The sequence below is a fragment of the Sitophilus oryzae genome, unplaced genomic scaffold, assembly GCF_002938485.1.
Source record: "Sitophilus oryzae breed Bouriz unplaced genomic scaffold, Soryzae_2.0 scaffold_1203_pilon_pilon, whole genome shotgun sequence".
Classification (NCBI taxonomy): domain Eukaryota; kingdom Metazoa; phylum Arthropoda; class Insecta; order Coleoptera; family Curculionidae; genus Sitophilus; species Sitophilus oryzae.
In genome coordinates, this window is record NW_022145842.1 from 747,976 (window position 1) to 767,925 (window position 19,950).

The window sequence follows — 19,950 nt, forward strand, 5'->3', positions numbered from 1 at the left end:
ACGTCAATATTTGGATGCAAATTGGTGTCTGGGAGTTTTTTGACATGAGTAATTTAGGGATTTTAATGTCAATATGACTCCTATTTATAGGGGGCGTCACCTACATGTGTTTGAACTGTTTTGAAGAGTAATAACTTCGCGTCCGTACCTGTATAAAACTACTGAGTGAGAAAATATACATTTCCGTGATTTTTTACGTAAAAAATGTCTCTTGGTAAAAATCCCTAGTAGCAACCGTTCTCAAAATATTTAGAATGGAAATAGTCAATACATGTCATTATTGACAAAAATAAACATGTCGGGTAGATAGTTATTTGACTGAAATGATAAATTTGACAACTTTTTAGCTTTTTAAATTAATTATAAATTTTTGTTCGAAAAAATGATGATAAAACAGTTTCTATTGAACTTTTGGCACAACATTTGAAATTTATGATTTCAGACTAATAACTATTTAGTCAACATGTTTAATTTATGACAATGATGACAGGTATTGATAATTTCGATTCCAAATATCTTGAGAACCATTACTCATAGCGATTTTTACCAAGAGAGATTTTTCCTTTTTACGTAAAAAACGTCGTAAATGTATATTTTTTTACTCATGAGTCATATTGACATCAAATTCAAATTTTTTATGTCAAAAATCTTCCAGACTCCCACCAATTTTCTTCCAAGTATCGGTATTAATTCAGAAATTATTTGAAAAAAATCGAAATATAAATGAAACTTCTACTACCTGTATCTCCGAAACTAAGCATTTTAGGACATATATTTATACGAACCTTTTTTACTTATTTTTATTTGCGGAATATGCTGCCGAAGTTTCAGGAATATTGTTCGGACCACCTTGTATAATACTATAACAGTAGTGATTAGCCATTTTACGTTAAAAATAGATTGTTTCTATCATTTTTAGATATCGACTGTTAATGCTCCAGTAGACTGAATAGTATGAGACTTGTTTAAAACAATGGCTCTATACTACTGTTTTTAGAACACCTGATTTATCTGAAATTGCTTGATTAAAAGCAGATTTATTAATCATAACTTATATATTCGATAAATTTAATTTCGTAGATCTTAATTCGATAATTTGGGAAAATTAACTGAACCAAGCTTGCGTAGAAGTATGCCATGGTTAAATTTATTTAAGGCCATGCTACAGTCAGTTATTAAAATGTCAAATTATTTGCGATTATTTATTGCCACTGCTGTTTCTGCAGCGAACCCTAAAGAGATTATTTTTAAGCTTTGTTCCATGCATTTTACCTATTTTTTCCCAGAAAACTTGTTAGGTTAGTATTTTTTTATTGTTAATCTAAGGTTAGTATAGACTAAATGTTTCAACTGTGTTCCCAAATGATGCATCTAATATGTATGTATCATTAAAGTTGATATTTACGTGAATCATATAGTTTTTACTTTAATTTTTAGCCGACCATACCAACACATTCACTCAAAATGAGTTATTTGGGTCATAAATGATCTAAATACAAAATATTTTCATGGTCTCTGTCTGTGTCTCTGTCTGTCCGTCTGTAACACGATAACTCAAAAGCCGCTAAACCGATTTTAACTAAATTTGGCACAAAAATACTGTGGCACCCGAGAATCTGGCCATTAGTTTTTGGTGGGGGTGGGGGGATTGGTAAGGGGGTATGGGAGGGTGTTAAAAATTTAAAAAAATCGTAACTCCAAAACTACAGTAGCTAGCGAAACGCGGTTTTCAATTTAAGATTAGGAATAATATTTGCAACAAAATTTGTAATAACATCAAAATCAGTCAAAGTCGGAGTCTTTGAGATATTCCGTGTTTCCGTAGTCCGTTTTTGGTGTGGAGAACTCCAAACTCCCATCGGACGCGACCCCAGGTGGCAGATAAGGGAAATAACCACGGACCAAAATTGGGAAAAATTCCTTTACTTTGAAACTAAAAGAACTGCCTACCAACTTTTTATTAACATATTTTAGTATGGGCGGCTATACGTGCCTCCCGGCGCCAATTTTTTCAGTGTGTTTTAATCTTAATGGAAAATCCCATTTTTTCTAGAATAAACACAATTATTGGCTGGTTTAAATTATACACAGCTAATTAATACACAAATAATAATATAATAATTAATTAAATTAATTAAAATAAATAATACCTAATTCATATACAAAATTTGGCTTTAATGTTCAAATAAGAAAATTACACAAATTAAACAGGGTTTTTAGCTACACCCACCGGCACGAAAAACGGACACCTTAAAATTTTGATCTATTTTAAAGTTTAATATATTTTGTTTCAATTGGCCGATTTTGATGATTTTACAAGGAATTTGTAACTAAATTATTTGACTTTTTAGTATCTCTTTCGAAATTGTAGTATCTCTTACTAAATTGATAATGAAAGTTTCCATCTGTCAATTATACGAGGGAAAACAAAATGTTGTTATTTTGGTGAAAGTTTGGAACACCCTGTGGAATATGTTAAGATAGCAGGGAATTTAAAAATCATTTTATCATCGAGCTACATCCTTTCTCGATAGCTTGGTTTTTGGTTCATCTCAATAGCTTTATTTTTGTCGGAGATATTCGCTTTTGAAGAAGACACTAACATTTTTTTGTAATTTTTACATTAAAACCTTGCCTTTGCTTTTAGTCCCAGTCAACAGATCTATAAAATAATGTTTATGATTTGTATAATGTCACTGTTATTGAAAAATCATATTTTTATTGTCTGTTGGCTGTAGCAGTGATGATTTTAAGTCCAGAAGTTGTATCCGCTATAACTGCTATAGCTGCTAATTGAAGATGATAGATATCAAAATTATGTGGCTAACAGATTTAGGTGTGCACGAAGCACGAAGTAAAGCGCAGTTGCTTCCTCGAGACAAGTTCACATGCTAGACGTCCAGGAATATTCGTATGAGAACTTCGAATCGAGACGATCGACTTATTGTGCGTTTATTGCTAAGAAGCCGCCGTTTTCCAGCTTTTCAAATTTATAATGAATTGCATCTTGATATTCCCATATGTTTAAGAAGAAAGATCTTTAACCAGTGTGTCTTGTCTGTCCTCACGTATGGTGCCGAAACACTTACTTTGACAAAAAAAGACGCAAAAACGCAGAATGCAACGGAAAATGGAAAGGTCCATGTTGGGAGTTACACTCAGAGATAAAATACCCAATCATGCAATACGAAATCGAACAGGAGTAAGAGATGCGGTGATATCTGTCTTACATCGTAAATGGAATTGGGCAAGACATGTGGCTAGCATGACAGATGGACGGTGGACAAAGAGACTTGTGGAGTGGAGACCGAGACACGAAGCCTATAGAAGTAGAGGACGACCTCCTAGTCGATGGACAGATGATATTAAGAATGTGGCTGGAAACTGGATTCAAGTAGCACAAAATAGAAAGAAATGGCTAGAGTTAAGGGAGGCTTTTGTTCAGCAGTGGACGGTATAAGCTGAATGATGATGAATGAATTGCACCTAAGGGAACGTTCATCTAAAGTGAACAGACTGTAAGAAAAAGATTAAACGAAGCAAATCTTATGTCAAGAAGGCCTGCTACGGGATCACAACTGCAAGGTCTGTTGGCCAAGACCAAAAGCAAAGGGATGGTTTTAATATAAAAATTACGAAAAAATAAAAAAAGTGTCCTCTTCAAAAGCGATTATCTCCATCAAACAGGGCCGTATCTGGGGGAGTGTTTTGGGGGTTCAACCCCCCCCCCCCCGAAATTATGGCCGAAAATTTTTAAAAAGTAATGATCATTGAGTAAGTAAGAACGAAACAAAAAAGAAGAAAAAGATGGATGAATATCTATGACTAAAGAATACAAGGACATGTAACGCCCATATACGGGCTGCAGCAGAATTTGTGACCTTAGACGCCAACTTTTTAGACATAACGAATGAATCATCAGCTGGTCATCAGCGACAATTTTAGCGATTTTTAATAGTTGTGTGTAGTGAACTTTGTATAAACTTTATTACAATGGTAATTTGTTCAGCTGTCAAGTGTAAAAGGCGCAATGATAAGAAAGAGCCAGAAGTTACGTTTTATAGGGAAATAAATAGTCCCCTACACCTTTTTAGCGTTTTTTTTTATTGAATTCGATAATTATTTTTCTGATATTATATGTACTTCATATGTACTATACGTCGATACTAGTTATGTACCTTTTGTTAACATTTTAATACGTTTTTTTCGTAATTAATTAGTATGATACCACCCGATACACCATAGGCGTAGTGAAAACATATAATATCAAAAATATAAATATCCCTTCAAGCGGCAATGTTAAGTAAAATATGTGCCACGACACTGTTTGGAAGAATGGTCACAGTTTGGTTTCGGGTGCTATTTGTCCTTGTATTCTTTAATCATTGATGAATATACATTATACATCCTAATCTCACTTTTCCACTTTGAAAGCAAATGTCATTTTCAATTTTCGACTTTCAACATTCAAGTGTTTAAAACAGCAAAAGTTTGATAAGGACAAGATTTTGAATGTTGTGTGTTTTGCTGGTCATTAACGTGATTAACGTTTGTTATTGTTCTGCTATTAGTCAAAGATTTTTTGGACTATGACACTTTAGCGGCAGAACTAGACTTGTGGCGGCAAAAATGGAAGCAGCTACCTGCAGTCGACCGACCTAAAAACGCCATCGAAACGATAATCAGAGTGTAACCAGTGTATATTTCCAAATATATACATTTTATTAATGATCCTAGCAACTCTACCAGCGTCAACAGCTACACCAGAAAGGTCTTTTTCAACCCTAATGCCGCAACCGCACATGCGGTATTCGGCGATCTCCGATCGGGGCTTCGCCGATTTCCTATGTGTGTGGATGAAGAAGTCGGAGTTCGGCGACTCGATCGGCGACGAAAACGAGCGCTCATCTCTATGTTGTTGCTATCAGAGCCCGCATGTGTGGATGGAAAGGCGAAATCCGATCACGAGCGTTCGGTAGTTGACGAGCGCTCGGAGTTTGCTAAATGCCGCATGTGCGGTTGCGGCATAAGACGATTGAAGGACTTCCTACGTAACTCTACAGGTCAGGAGCGATTGACAGGACTTCCTCTATTAAGCGTACATAGAGAAATAAATATCGATATCGAAGAGGTAGTCAATCGTTTTTGAAGGGAAAAGACCAGTTTATCCTTTAAGATTAATAATTTTTACCTGTTACTTTTTTAAAATTTTATTTTCAATTAAGAGTTGAGTGTAGCCCAAAGCGATTTTTTTATTATGCTTTTTTCCTAGCAGATTTTGTACCGCCCTCCAAGCCAACCCCCCACCCCGAAATGTTGGTCTAGATATGGCCCTGCCATCAAATAAAGCTATTGAAATGAACCAAAATATACACTACCGAGAAAGAATGTACCTAGATGATAAAATTATTTTTAAATCCCTTGCTGTCTTTACATATTCCACAGGGTGTTTCAAACTTTCAGCAAAATATTAAGATTTTGTTTTCCTTGCGGAATTGGATATAAAATAGTGGTACTTGCCTTAATAGATAATAATATTGTTTGCTTTGATTTCAATATTTTGAACTTATTTTATTAGAATTATATATTTTTATACGTCTACCCTACATCATAGTTTTATATTTTTTAAATAAAATTAGAACGACACTGATAAACCGGAATTTAAGTCGGCCATATTTGAGGCCCATCGCGGTGTACCTAAGATTTTTGATATGCTCCTTCCTTAGTCTTCTTATTCAAAGGTATTAGGCATTAGCTTTGTTAGAAGGTTCGTTCCAACCGGACTGAGAACAGATCCTGGGACGGTAATTTCTAGTCGCCCACTTATTGTTTGAAAAGTTCGTTTGTCAAGATTAACAAATGAATTGATTGATAGAAAATTACCGTTCTAGGACGGTTCTTTCGTCCGATTGAAACAAAAATAGAGTTTTTGATATTACCAAATGCGCAGGTGAAAAAATCCACCTATTTCTCTCTGGTCATGCGTATTACAATTCTATGACGGTTCGGAATCTGTAATTCAAATTCGGTTCGTCAATGCGGCGATTCGGCAGAATGCCGGTTTTTGGGCGTCAAAAGGCCGTCAAAACAAATAAAACGAACAGATTGGAAGAATTTCCAAACGAACCATAGAATCGCATCGACGAACCGAATCAGCGAATAGTGACTATGGGGCCTAATTCCTTGTATTTTAAATAGTTAATGTTGATATACCCATACTATTTCACAACTATATTACACCATGAATAATCTACATATATAAAATGCTAATGTTTATCTGTGTCGCCTCTACTGAAGTAACGACTTGCTCTAGAAAGTTGTTTTTTTTACTAATTGGCTAATTGGCTCTTCTAAAAACTGTCGTCGCCGGATTTTGTTTTTCATTTAATTAAACAAAAAATAAAAAGTATTTTTTTTTCTAATGTCGTGGCGGATGCGCCAGGCTTCAACTAGTATGTCATAAACAGCCAGCATTTCTGGTGAATTTTGGCTTTAATTGATGTTACATAATATGTTTATGTAGGAAAACATTAATAAAACTACGAGCGTACTTCATTTATACGTTCATACGTTATAAGTTCATTTTATACCTTGGCTGCTATAATATGGAATACAATCAAAACGAAATATCGAAACAACACAAGCTTTTACGATTTTAACAAGGTTTTAAGGTTACCTTTTGAAATGACCAGTTGTTTTTTTACGTGTAAAGGAGTTTCTGCGCTTCGGCCTTCTTGTATGTCGCTTGTATACAGCTTGTGGGCATATTTTTATTACGTATGTACAGGGTGTCCCATTTTGGTTGAAATCCTACGGTATCTCATCAACCTGTCCCACTTTTTTGTCAAACGGAAGATGCTGTCAACAAAATTTTCATAGCCCTCTTCGTTTCTGAGCTATATGGTGTTTTCGAAAATTTTGCAATTTGGGACAGCCCTAAGCCGTCACTTTACATAACTCTAAGATATGAGTAAATATATTTCGATAGTTTCAGAGATATTAAAAAATAAATAAAAAATATATATTTCTCAGCCCTTCTTAAAAAGACTATTAAAAATTATATTATTTACTGTAGATGGTCTGTTCTTACTTTGCTATAAATATGGTAATCGTAAATCATACAGGATGTTCAATATTCTACGCCAAACTTTCTAAAATATAAAATATATATTTTTTTAATAGAACAAACATCGTGTATATTATTTTTTCAATAGATGGAGAATTACGAAATGAACATTTTTTGTATTTAAAGTAGTAGTTTTGCAGATACACACAGTATTATTTCATAGGGCGCTTTCAAAGGTAAAATACGAGAGGAAAATCATTGGGTGGCTTTGATAAAAATTTACTGTGGAAAATGCCATATGAAATATAAAACCGCGAATATCTGCGAAACCGTTAAACATTTTGAAATACTATAAATACAAAAAACGTTCATTTTTTAATTCTCCATCTATTAAAAAAATAATATACAGGGTGTTACATTGAAAAAAAACGAAGAAAAATTATTTTATCTTTTAGAAAGTTTGGCGTAGAATCTTGAACATCCTGTATGATTTACAATTTCCATATTTATAGAAAAGTAAGTACCAGACCATCTAAAGTAAATACCTAATATATAGTTTTGATTTCAAGGCAGTTCTTGTATTATTAATAATTTTTTTAAGAAAGGCTGAAAAATATATAATTTTTATTTATTTTAACTAACCCAAGCAAACCAAACCAACTAGTTTTTTCCAATCCCTACAATCGATTTATCATGCTCATTTAACATTTTCTCTGTATTGCATTCATATTACCATGATTAATTATCAGTTTTTTTTTTCTTTCAGGTTCAACCTCTACTAATTTCCCTCCAAGAAATTACGTCGAGATGGATTGCTTCTGTTCAAAACCGACTCCCGTTCACTGCAAAATCGTCTTCCTCGACGAAACCGAACTCGTCCACGAGCTCCAGAACAACAGCCCTGGCCAAGCCCTCCTGGACATCGTGTTCCGCCATTTAAACCTACTCGAAACCGCCTACTTTGGATTACGATTTCTGGACCTCAACGGACAAACCCACTGGCTCGATCCATCCAAAAGATTAAACAAACAAATTAAAGGTGCCGATCCGTACACGTTGTATTTCGGAGTTAAGTTTTATGCTGCAGATCCATGTAAACTCTTGGAAGAAATCACCAGGTACCAGTTTTTCCTGCAAATCAAACAGGACGTTTTGCAAGGACGCTTGTTGGTGCCTTTCGAATTGGCGGCCGAGCTGGGATCTTACATTTTGCAATCGGAGTTAGGAGATTATGATCCTCGACGACACGGTTACGGATACGTATCCGAATTTCGCTTTTTACCTAATCAAAGTGTGGAATTAGAGATGAGGATAGCAGAACTACACCAGACACTCATAGGACAGATGCCCGCACAAGCGGAACTGACCTACTTGGACAAAGTGAAGTGGCTTGAAATGTACGGTGTGGATTTACATCCCGTGTTGGGCGAGGATCACGTGGAGTACTTCTTGGGTTTGACGCCAAGCGGAATTGTGGTGCTAAGGAACAAGAACACCGTCGGAAATTACTACTGGCCTCGTATAACGAAGATTTACTTTAAAGGGCGCTATTTTATGCTACGTGTGACGGACAAAAATAACGACGAGTGTACGTACGGGTTCGAGACACCGTCGAAATCGGCCTGCAAGCATTTGTGGAAGTGCTGCGTGGAGCATCACGCCTTCTTCAGACTGGTGCAGGTACCGCCTACCTCGCCGGACATATTCGCCCTAGGATCTAGATTCAGGTAAGCGAATTTAAAGCTTCCTCGTAATCATCTCCCGAACCGATTTAAAAAGGGTAGACTATATTTTATTAAGGAAATTGTTTGCGGTGATGTTTTGATTAGAGGGTTCTTGACTTTAAAGGAATTATGGTCTATCTAGATATTGGAGCCCAAATTCTTTTCGATGCTGTTTTTTTTTCTATATAAAATTCACCTATAAGACTATAGGGTGATTCAGGCTTCCGAAAAGGCTCTATATTAAGTTTTTGGTTTGTGAATTTGTTTTCAATTATTTTACATAATATGGGGGCAATGGCAACGCACATTTTGAAAATATTTTTGTCAACATGCAGGGTGATTCAAACATATTTTCAAACCGAAGTTGTATATTTTTAAACGGAATACTATTATACAGGGTCGCTGTTATGTATGGAAACGGTTGATTATTAGGTAAAATATAGGAGGTACCGCAAAAAGTTAAATACAAAAATTCAAGTATACAGGGTCGGTCATAAAGTCGTGGCACATAAAAGTTTCATTTTTTAAATAGATTCCCCTGTATATTATTGCATATTTCAATTCTTCCTTCAATCTAAGCAAAAATCGAGATAACACAATGTACCTCCAACCAACCGTTTCCGAGTTATTGACTTTTGAAAATATCACTTAAACAATTTGAATCAAATGAAACTGAACATATCGAAATTAATTAAATCAAATTGTTTAAGTGATATTTTCAAAAGGCAATAACTCGGAAACGGTTGGTTGTGAGGCAAGAACGGTAAACTAATACGATTGCTGATCCTCATAAGACGTACAGCTGGTTCCAATAAAATTGAATAGGATTTAAAACATATTTTTATTATTTCGGGCAGTATATTCTATGATACCAGTCCCCCATATCTCTACTCATGTCATGCTGACGTTCTGAAAAATTTATTTGCCACTTTGTCAAAAGCAAAGTTGTTTTATACAATGTCACAATAACCTTAACATGTCAAAATACTTGACACATAAATATACACTGCCCAAATATTCGAAAAAATGTCTAAAGAGTCGTATTCATTTTTTTTGGAACCAGATGTACGTTCGCCTCTTCCCGCGCTTCAGCAGACAGTTGTGACGTCATTGCAGTCCTTGTCATGATAGTCTGTATTATTGGTTGCCTATGGTAAACGTATAAAAATAACAGCTGAGAAATTTTGAGTTAATTATTTTGTCGATTTTAAATATGAAAAAGGTGTTTTTAAAGTTTTTAGAGTTATAGAATGTATAAATACGTTCATTTTGTGTTGTGGATTGTGACTAAGTGCCTACGATATTGTTTATTAATTAGTTTAAAGCAAAATATGGAAGTACTCTAAAAAGAATGCCTGTAGAAGGTGTGCTGCTGGGAACTTCTGTTCTTACAAATGCATTATCCGAGTATATAATACGATTTATACAGTTAAATAAACAAACTATAATAAATAATGAATGTTTTGCATACGGCAACCAATAATACACACACTATCATGACAAGGACTACAATGACGTCACAAAGCGAGGAGTTTTCGCATGCACCTGGCCTATTAGGTTAACTGTTCTTGGGTTTGAGGTATATTCTATTTCATTATTATTCTATTTTCATTTTAAAAAAATGAAACTTTTATGTGCCACGACTTGATCGACCCTGTATTCTTAAATTTATTACTCGCTAATAGATTTTTAAAAATCCTATAACTTTTGTATTAAACTGTTAGCGGTACCTCCTATATTTTACCTAATAATCGACCGTTTCCATACATAAAAGCGACCCTGTATATATTTTAACTCAGTGGATTTGCCACTAAATTTCCGTTCCAAAAATAAAATAATTTCATATACTTACTATACCGAGTGGTTTTTGAAATATAACCGTTTTACTGCTTTTTAGGGGGCAAGTAACCTCTTAAAATTCTAAATTCAGAGAATTTTTTTTTAACAGAAAGTACTATATAATATTGTCTTTCTAGGCGGCAGGCCAAACTGGGCCGATCAAAATAAGAGAGAGTTGGTACGTGACAAGCCAAGTCCGCGGACTAAATCCGCAGACCATATAAGTAGGTCTAATCTGCAGGCCATTATCTGGCACATCTTCTGGTGCATCGGGGGCTATTCTATTTCAAGTTGTTGTATTATTTGTCAAAATTATTAATTATTATTAAAAAATTAATTAATTATTATTTTTTCTCACACTTGCCTACTAATAAGCTAAGTAGTCGTCATAAGATATAATTCTTATTTTTAAGTAAGTATCAGTTTGTCTAATGACAATGTAAACGATATTAGAGGCAAAAATGCTATTTTGTTCGAAATTCTCCTTCTAAAAGTATTTCCTATTCAGATTTTTGTGTTATTTCAAGATTTCAAAAGATTTACAGTGTTTGATATTACCCTTGTTTATATATTCTTAAAGTTGTTCAACCGACTAGACAAAATGTGCTGCCAACTGGAGGACAAATCGTGAACCTTTCGGGGCGGAGTCAAAAATATCGATTATTTTCGTTATTTTCCTCAGAGTAATGTAATAATATAGCCCGGGTTTCTGCGAGCTTTAATAATGATCAGCTGATTAAGACATTTAAACGAAACTTTTATTTTATTGTAAATTGTGGATTATTTTTGCCTGTTATTTTAAGAATTCTAAACCGTATTAACAAAGAAATTATTATTTCGATATGTTGGTACATTATTTATAATTTATGATAATGCTAATTGCTGTTAATTAATATATAAAAAAAAGTTACATACCTATTTTAATTTGATTTAATGCAGGTTTATAAAAGAATCATTTCATTCTTAGATTATTTTATTCTAAATTGACTGCTTTACGAATTTTATGATATTTTTTTTGAAAACATGAAACTTTTTACATTTTTGATGCCAACTAATTGGCATGGTATTATTGGTATGGGAATTAGCCAAGAAAGAAAAGAATTGGCTATAACTTGTAATTGTTCGAGAGAAAACATATTATACTGTTGCGGGCCGGTGTGGACTCGACCTAACCTCACAATATGGCCCGCCCTCGGATGACCTTAACATCGCATAGACACCGCAATGATTCATTCGTTCGAGAAGAATCGAGTCCCACTGGAATGGACTAGTACATACGAGAACATTCGAAAACCTTCTCTACGCACCTAACGATCTATGGACTATTCTAGATTTCTTTTGCTGTAGGTATAAAAGCCGGCGGCAGTGGCCTAGAGAGGGCAGTTATAAATATACCAGTGCAGTTGACGCGCAAAAATTCAAAATAAATTCTTAGTTATAAATCGTTTGTAAATAGTTCTATAAGTCTTTTATCGTTATTGTTTTTGTAAATTAGTGTTAAATAAATAGTGTTTAAATAAATTGTGACTTTCTATCCACACGGAACCGACGAAAAACGTAACAATTGGTGTCAGTGTGGCGTGTGTGATAGACTAGAAAAATAAAAAGACTAACGATGGCTCCAAAAAAATTGAAAGACCTGAAAGTGTCGGAATTAAAAAGCATACTGGAAGAGAGGGAATGCGAGACAGATGGAAAGAAAAGCATTTTGCAAGCCAGACTGAGAGACGTTTTGATTGAGGAAGGTGAGGATCCTGACACATTTTGCTTTGAGTTGGAAGGTGACCTTGACTCGTGCCTACAAAAATTAGAAGACAATTTGAATGACAAAATTACAGAAAATTCCCGGGAATTGCAAGACAATTTAAACGGCAATTTGAATAATTTAGAAGATAAAATGATGAAAAATTCCCAGGATTTAATTAATATTTTAGAAGATAAGATCGCAGAAAATTCTAAAGACATACAGGCCAGCTTTAATAATAAAATACTTAATTTAGAAGAAAGATAACAGAAAATTCCAGGAATTAGAAGAAAAGATTATAGAGAATTCTACGGAGCTACAAGACAAAATAACACAAATTGAGGACGATGTAAATAAAAAATCGAAATTTTAAAACAAGAAATAGAAAAGGCCAATTCACCAAAATGTCAAGAAACATCGGAGGCACCGAAACTAGTCGAAAATAAGTATATCTCAAAGTCAGTTATTAAGCCTCCACAGTTTGACGGAAAAACCGCTTGGGCCAATTATTTTTGCCAGTTTGAGGCCGCTGCGAGAGCGAACGGATGGACAATCGCTGAAAAGGCTACCGCTTTGACTGTCGCACTGCGAGGAGATGCGACTGATATTGTCACCATCGGAACAGGGAGATTATCAGCAATTGGTACGACATTTAGAAATGAGGTACGGCCAAGCTCATTTGGAACATGTCTATCATTCCCAGCTAAAAAATCGCATTCAAAAGTCAAATGAGTCTCTGCAGGAGTTTGAAGCCGACGTAGCCCGCCTCGTTCGCCTTGCGTACCCTGCTATGCCCGAAAATGTTATGGAGCGCTTAAAAGTACAGGCTTTTATTGATGGTTTACGTGACAACGAGACAAGGCAAACACTTCTTTTAGCTCATCCAACGCATTTGGGAGATGCCCTAGCACGTGCCCTGGAATTTGAGGCCGCGAAAGAATGCTCTAGGTCTCTAGGATTTGTACGGGCTGTTGAGGAGTGTTCCGACGATTCCAAAGTGGAAAGGATTGTGCGGAAAGTACTGGATCAGTATATGAGCAAGAAGGGGGGACCGATTCGCTGTTGGAATTGCGGACAGATGGGAAATCGTTGCAAAGAAGAGAAAGAAGTGAAAGTCTTAAGGACGACCGTGGTTGGTGATACTTGGCAAACCGAAGATCTTGCAAATGACCAAATCAGCGATCCAGAGTTGGGCTTGGTGATTAACTGGAAAAACGCGGACCAGAGACCAACGTGGGGGGAAGTTTGCAGATATTCGCCGAACGTGAAGTCGTACTGGGCCCAGTGGAATTCCTTGGTAATAGATAACGGACTACTTCGCCGTGTGATCGAGAGACCGGAGGGCAAGAAGAGAGAAGACAGATCGTCATTCCAAAGAAGAGGGTCCCAGAAGTCTTGGAGGAAGTTCACAATGGAACCAGCGTGGAGGACATCTTGGTGTTACCAAGACACTTGGCAAGCTGCGTGAACGGTTCTACTGGGTGAACTGCAAAGAAGATGTGAGGGCCTGGTGTAAGAAATGTGACATTTGCGCAGCCATTAATGGGCCACAAAAGCGTGGTAAAGCCCCTATGCGCCAGTACAATGTTGGTAGTCCCTTCGAACGAATAGCGATCGACGTGGCTGGTCCTTTCCCGGAGACGAACGATGGCAACAAATACATTGTGGTAGTAATGGATTACTTCAGCAAATGGGTCGAGGCCTACGCGTTGCCAAATCAAGAAGCGTCCACGATTGCTGATGCCCTTGTTAAAGAATGGATCTGCAGGTTTGGTGTTCCCATGGAGCTTCATTCAGATCAGGGAAGAAACTTTGAGTCCAATCTGTTCCAAGGCGTCTGTGAAGTCCTGAACATCCGCAAGACCAGGACGACTGCTCTACATCCACAATCCGATGGGATGGTTGAACGCATGAACAGAACTATCAACCGTTATCTGGCCAAAGTAGTCTCTGACCACCAAAGAGACTGGGACAAATTTCTTCACCTGTTCCTGTTGGCCTACCGTTCATCCGTCCAAGAATCTACAGGGCAAACTCCAGCCAGCATCGTTATGGGACGGGAAGTGCGCCTACCCTGTGATCTGAAATTTGGTTGCCGACCGGGAGAAGAAGTCGCCGGAGAAGATTATGTCCACACACTACGTCAAAGGATGGACGACATTCATCAGAGAGTCCGCCTAAATATTCAAAGTGCTAGTGACCGAATGAAGGAACACTACGACATTCAAGCTGAGCATGGAGGATACCAACCAGGGAAGTTGGTGTGGCTATATAACCCGCAGAGACGTCGTGGGTTATCTCCGAAGCTACAATCCTCGTGGGAAGGGCCATACGAAGTCATGGATAGAATTAATGACGTCGTATACCGTATCAGAAAATTGCCAAAAGGAAAACCGAGGGTAGTCCATTTCAACCGTTTGAGCCCCTACCAAGGCGAAATAGAAGATCGTGCTGGGACCGTGAGAACCTGCAGCTTTGATCCCCCTGATTCGGAGATGTCCTTTGACGATTTCATGGCCCGATACAACAGCAGTGAGAAGGCTCGCTATGGTGTAACCAAAGAAGATCAACGAGACCTCTTTTCCGTGCCTCCTGATTATTCGCTCGCTCATTGTGTGGCTCGAGATTTGCGGATGTCCAGAGGAATCGCTGCGACGTTCAATGAGAAGTTTGGGCGTGTCGGAGAACTACGCCGACAGGATCCAGAGGTTGGAAGCGTCTTGAGGCTAACCGACAATGCACATGGTCAAGCAAGGCACATCTTCTACCTGGTCACCAAGGAATGGTCCCCGAGTAAGCCGACTTATCTCAATCTATGGAAGACCCTGATTGAACTGAGAGAAGCCCTGCTAAACAACAACATTGCACGATTAGCCATTCCGAAGCTGGCGTGTGGACTCGATGGTTTGAGTTGGCGTACAATCCGGAACATGATTGAAGTCTTGTTCAGATTTACGGGAATCGAGATCCTCGTTTGCTGCTACAACCCAAAGCTGAGATCGGGAGAGAAAACTGTAGACTGCTATTTCTACCAGACTTCGCAATGTACCAGGGGCCAGCTTTGCAAATACCTTCATTCACCGTATAATCTCGGGACGAGCATGTACCTAAGAAGGGGCAGTGTTGCGGGCCGGTGTGGACTCGACCTAACCTCACGATATGGCCCGCCCTCGGATGACCTTAACATCGCATAGACACCGCAATGATTCATTCGTTCGAGAAGAATCGAGTCCCACTGGAATGGACTAGTACATACGAGAACATTCGAAAACCTTCTCTACGCACCTAACGATCTATGGACAATTCTAGAGTTCTTTACCTGCCGGTATAAAAGCCGGCGGCGGTGGCCTACAGGGGGCAGTTATAAATATACCAGTGCAGTTGACGCGCTAAAATTCAAAATAAATTCTTAGTTATAAATCGTTTGTAAATAGTTCTATAAGTCTTTTATCGTTATTGTTTTTGTTAATTAGTGTTAAATAAATAGTATTTAAATAAATTGTGACTTTCTATCCACACGGAACCGACGAAAAACGTAACAATACCTATATCGCTGAAAAGCTTAAAGAATGGCGCTTTTTATGAAGTAATGGCCAACTAGGATTTCCATTTAAAAAAAAACATAATGTTTGTGTCATATGTCAAAAATGACAGGCTTTAGAAAGAAAAAACAGAAAACACAAACTCATTAGGTATGTGAGTATCTACAACTTTTAGCTGAAAACTTTTTGTCTAAAATACCATATGATCGAATAAAAACGGCGTCAGCGTTGGCTATGAAATGACGATCGATGATATTTCCCAAATAATTTTACATATAGAATGACAACGATCTTCATTTCATAGCCATCGTTGACTCCGTTTTTATTCGATCATACGGTAGATTATAATGGAATTAGAGACAAGTTTTAAGTTTGTGTTTTTCGAAATATCTAGTAAGCCTTGAACTTCTCCGAAAAATCCGAAAGGCGCATATTTATGACTTTCCCCATTTAACCGACTCTCTATCTCCAGAAGTTTCCGAGATACCCATAGAGAACATCGTAGGAAACTCATCCTGTATAGTATTTAGAAACTAACTATTATTTTTATTGACTAGATTAATTTAATTTAAAATAAATTGATCAGATTTTTTTTTTGTATATTCTACTACCAGAAAACCAAAATTATATGATAACGCACTTTTCAACGAAGTTGAAGGAATATATAGCGTATCAGCGTATCTATCACAATACTTAATAGAATTACTACAATTAGAAGAAAAACAAAAAGAAAAAATACCCAAATACCTTCACCTACTACTCATCTACAAAATAAACGAATATAATCTCTTATAAAAACACTACCCAACTCTACTTCTTGTATTTTACACTGAAAAAATTATAAACTTACTAATTAATCAAACAAAAAGAAAAAATAACCAAATTCATCTTCACCTACTACTTAACTACAAAATAAATAAACTATAAAAACACTACTAAACTATTTCTGGTATTCTACACTAAAGATTAAAATCAAACTTAATAAAATTAATCTAATTTTACACTACAGCCACTACAACTATAAAGAAATAAGAACATTTCTTAAAACTAGAAGAAACAGAACTTCGATACGTGCAACCAGTATAATAGATCAAGCGGACAAAGAATATAAAATACTTTAAAAATGTGCATTCAGAAAGAAAAAATATCTCGAAAATTATCTAAACAAACATTTTTTTTCTTATCAGTGAAAAGCATCGGTCTCGTCGGCCTTGCGGAATTTGTCGGGTATTTACAATGGTCGAATTGTATAATTACCAGCTTTTAAAGCATATCTAATAGACAAAAAGTATCTGGTCGATTAGTAACCAATTGGCACAGTCCGAAAATTATCGATTTTTATTTTCTCTGTTTTTATTGGTAGCTTCAAAATTCAGAGTAACAAAAAATATTTTTCTGTAGGGAAACCGGTCCTGTCATCTAGTAGTCTTAGTCCATAAACGTCTTAGGTTGATCTACTTTAAATATATATATATATATATATATATATATATATATATATATATATATATATATATATATATATATATATATATATATATATATATATATATATATATATATATATATATATATATACAAGGATATTACTAAAGCTTTTTAGGTAGCCAGTAAAGCAAACAAATATCTCGTATTTACATATCTATTCTGTTGAAAGAAGACCTGAATACTAAATAAAGTCTCTTTTGTTTCTAAAATATTTTTAAAACCAAATTATGTGCGGCCCATAGCAATATCAGTTGAGGTTGACCTTTTGCTGTATTTTTTGTCATTCTTGAGTAACTTCAATGATCATATTCCGTAACAATGACACTGGATGACGCTTTAAATAAATATATAAAAAAACAATTTCTGTCATGATACATCCTAATACATCCTTTTACTTATATTGTTATTGTTTGGTTTTTATAAATTCGTTATTTTATCGTGAGTTTAAATTAGTGGACCCACGGAATCCGTAGCAATATTATAAGAATAATACATTTCAAATAAATTTTCGAATAGAGAACTTCCATAGTAGTTACTTCCACAACAAACACTTAAATTTGTAAAAATTTCCCGAAACTCATAAAATAAATTGGAATTGTTCGAATTATTAATCAAAAACTGTTAAAATTATTGTGTATTGAAGTTTGACGATGAATGTCTTTTATTCTTTTTATATTTTAACGGTTAAATAATGTTATAAATAATTTATTTTTGTATCCTAAAATATTTTCATTAAAAGAATTGTAAGCTTAATCACGTGACTAAAAGTTTATTTGGTTCGTTTGTGCTTGTGTTAATAAACAAGTTTTGACTATGATTTCTTTTAATTTAGTTTTCACTACACTATTCCCGCAGGAGCGGTATAGGAAGGGGTAGTGATGTATTTTTTGTCCTCGCTTGCTGCCCCGGAATTTTCCCTATTTTCCTGGAATTTAGCTATAGCAATTTGGCAAACCTAAGTGCACGTAATAATAATAAAATAAGACAAAAGAAATGACAATTCATATCCACGAGTGTACGGAAAATGAACAATTTAAAGAAGGCGTCCATTCTTCTCAAAGAGACCTGGTTTAAATTAAAAAAAGTAGAAAAAAGACTCAATTGTATTTGTCTGATGATGCTCGTATCAGCGAAACACGTGTAACAGTTTAACATTATCAGTATGTCAATTTTAAAACTTCCCACCCTTAATATCTTTCTTGCAGTTAAAAATATGAAAAATCGGAAAAACACGTCAATTTTATTAGTAATTTCAAATGAATATTTTTGGCCTTTTTCTTTCAACGGGTAGATGTCACCCTTGCAACCTTAGATGGGATTGGGGATCAAATGGCACATCGTTTTAAAGGGCATTTAATTCTCTTTTCTGTGGTATCCTACTTTGTTGCTTTTTGTCCAGATATTTCTGAATAATCGCGTTTCAAAGTTGTAGAAACAATTAAACATGCCTGCATTGAGATTTTGGTTTTCAGGCTAGTGTTTACACAAAAATTATTGTAGTAGATCTCCTTGTAGTACAAATGACTAGAAGATTAGGTACAAAGACGTAGCCATTACATTTTTCTAGGGGGTCGAAATTCGAAATACTAATAAACAGAAAACATCATAAACATTAACGTTTCCTTTCTCAAATTCGAATGAGTGGCAAGGAGTGGCTCTAATCAGTTTCACAGGAGGATTTGTTAACATTCCAGCAGGACGGTGCTATAGCTCATTATTTTTTTGCGGTCCGACAGTGGTTAAACGAGAGATTTCCGAGTATATGGATTGGCAGAAGGAGACCAATTGAATGGCTTTCAAGATTACTTTTGTATTTTTGGGGGGACATCTTAAATCCATTGTTTATAAAACACAACCTACTGATATTGATGATCTTAAATTACAGCAGAATGCCAGTCAATGCCGGGTGAAGTTTTCCGAAATGTTAGGGAGATGTTTGAAAACAGACTTTATTACTGTTTACAGGAAAATGGACAACATTTTGAACAACTTATTATAAGATAGGGCGTAAGTGGTGTAACCTAATCTTCTAATCATTTGTACTACAAGAAGATCCATTGCAATAACTTTTGTGTAAACACTAACCTGAAAACCAAAATCTCAATGCAGGCACGTTTAATTGTTTCTGCAACTTTGAAACGCGATTATTCGGAAACCTCTGGATAAAAAGCAATAAAGTAGGATACCACTGAAAAGAAAATTAAACGCCCTTTAAAACTATGTGCCACTTGACCCCCATTCCCATTTAAGATTGTAAAGGTGACATCTACCCCTCCTAGGGGTTTTAAAAAAAAGGGGTAAAAATATTCATTTAAAGCGTCCCCCTTACAAATAAAATTGAGGTGTCTTTCCAATTTTTCATATTTTTAACTGCAAGAAAGATATTAGGGCTGGGAAGTTTTAAAATTGACACACTGTATAAACGTTGAGACCGAGGAGAACAAATTGACCTGATAAATATGGGTACTTTCGAAAAATGTCTGTTTAGTAGTAATGTGACATCGTAACGATTCAACAAAGTTGTTTTTACGATTATATTTCCCGGAT

At 35.7% G+C, this 19,950-nt stretch overlaps 1 protein-coding gene across 1 annotated transcript in view; it reads left to right on the top strand.

Moving 5' to 3' along the window:
- Positions 1-19,950, top strand: part of LOC115891937 (band 4.1-like protein 4) — a 43,555-nt gene that overhangs the window by 15,736 nt on the left and 7,869 nt on the right. Inside the window, 1 exon segment of the mRNA XM_030912548.1 lies at positions 7,833-8,793. Within this exon segment, the coding sequence (XP_030768408.1) occupies positions 7,874-8,793 (920 nt within the window). The 5' untranslated portion in view covers positions 7,833-7,873.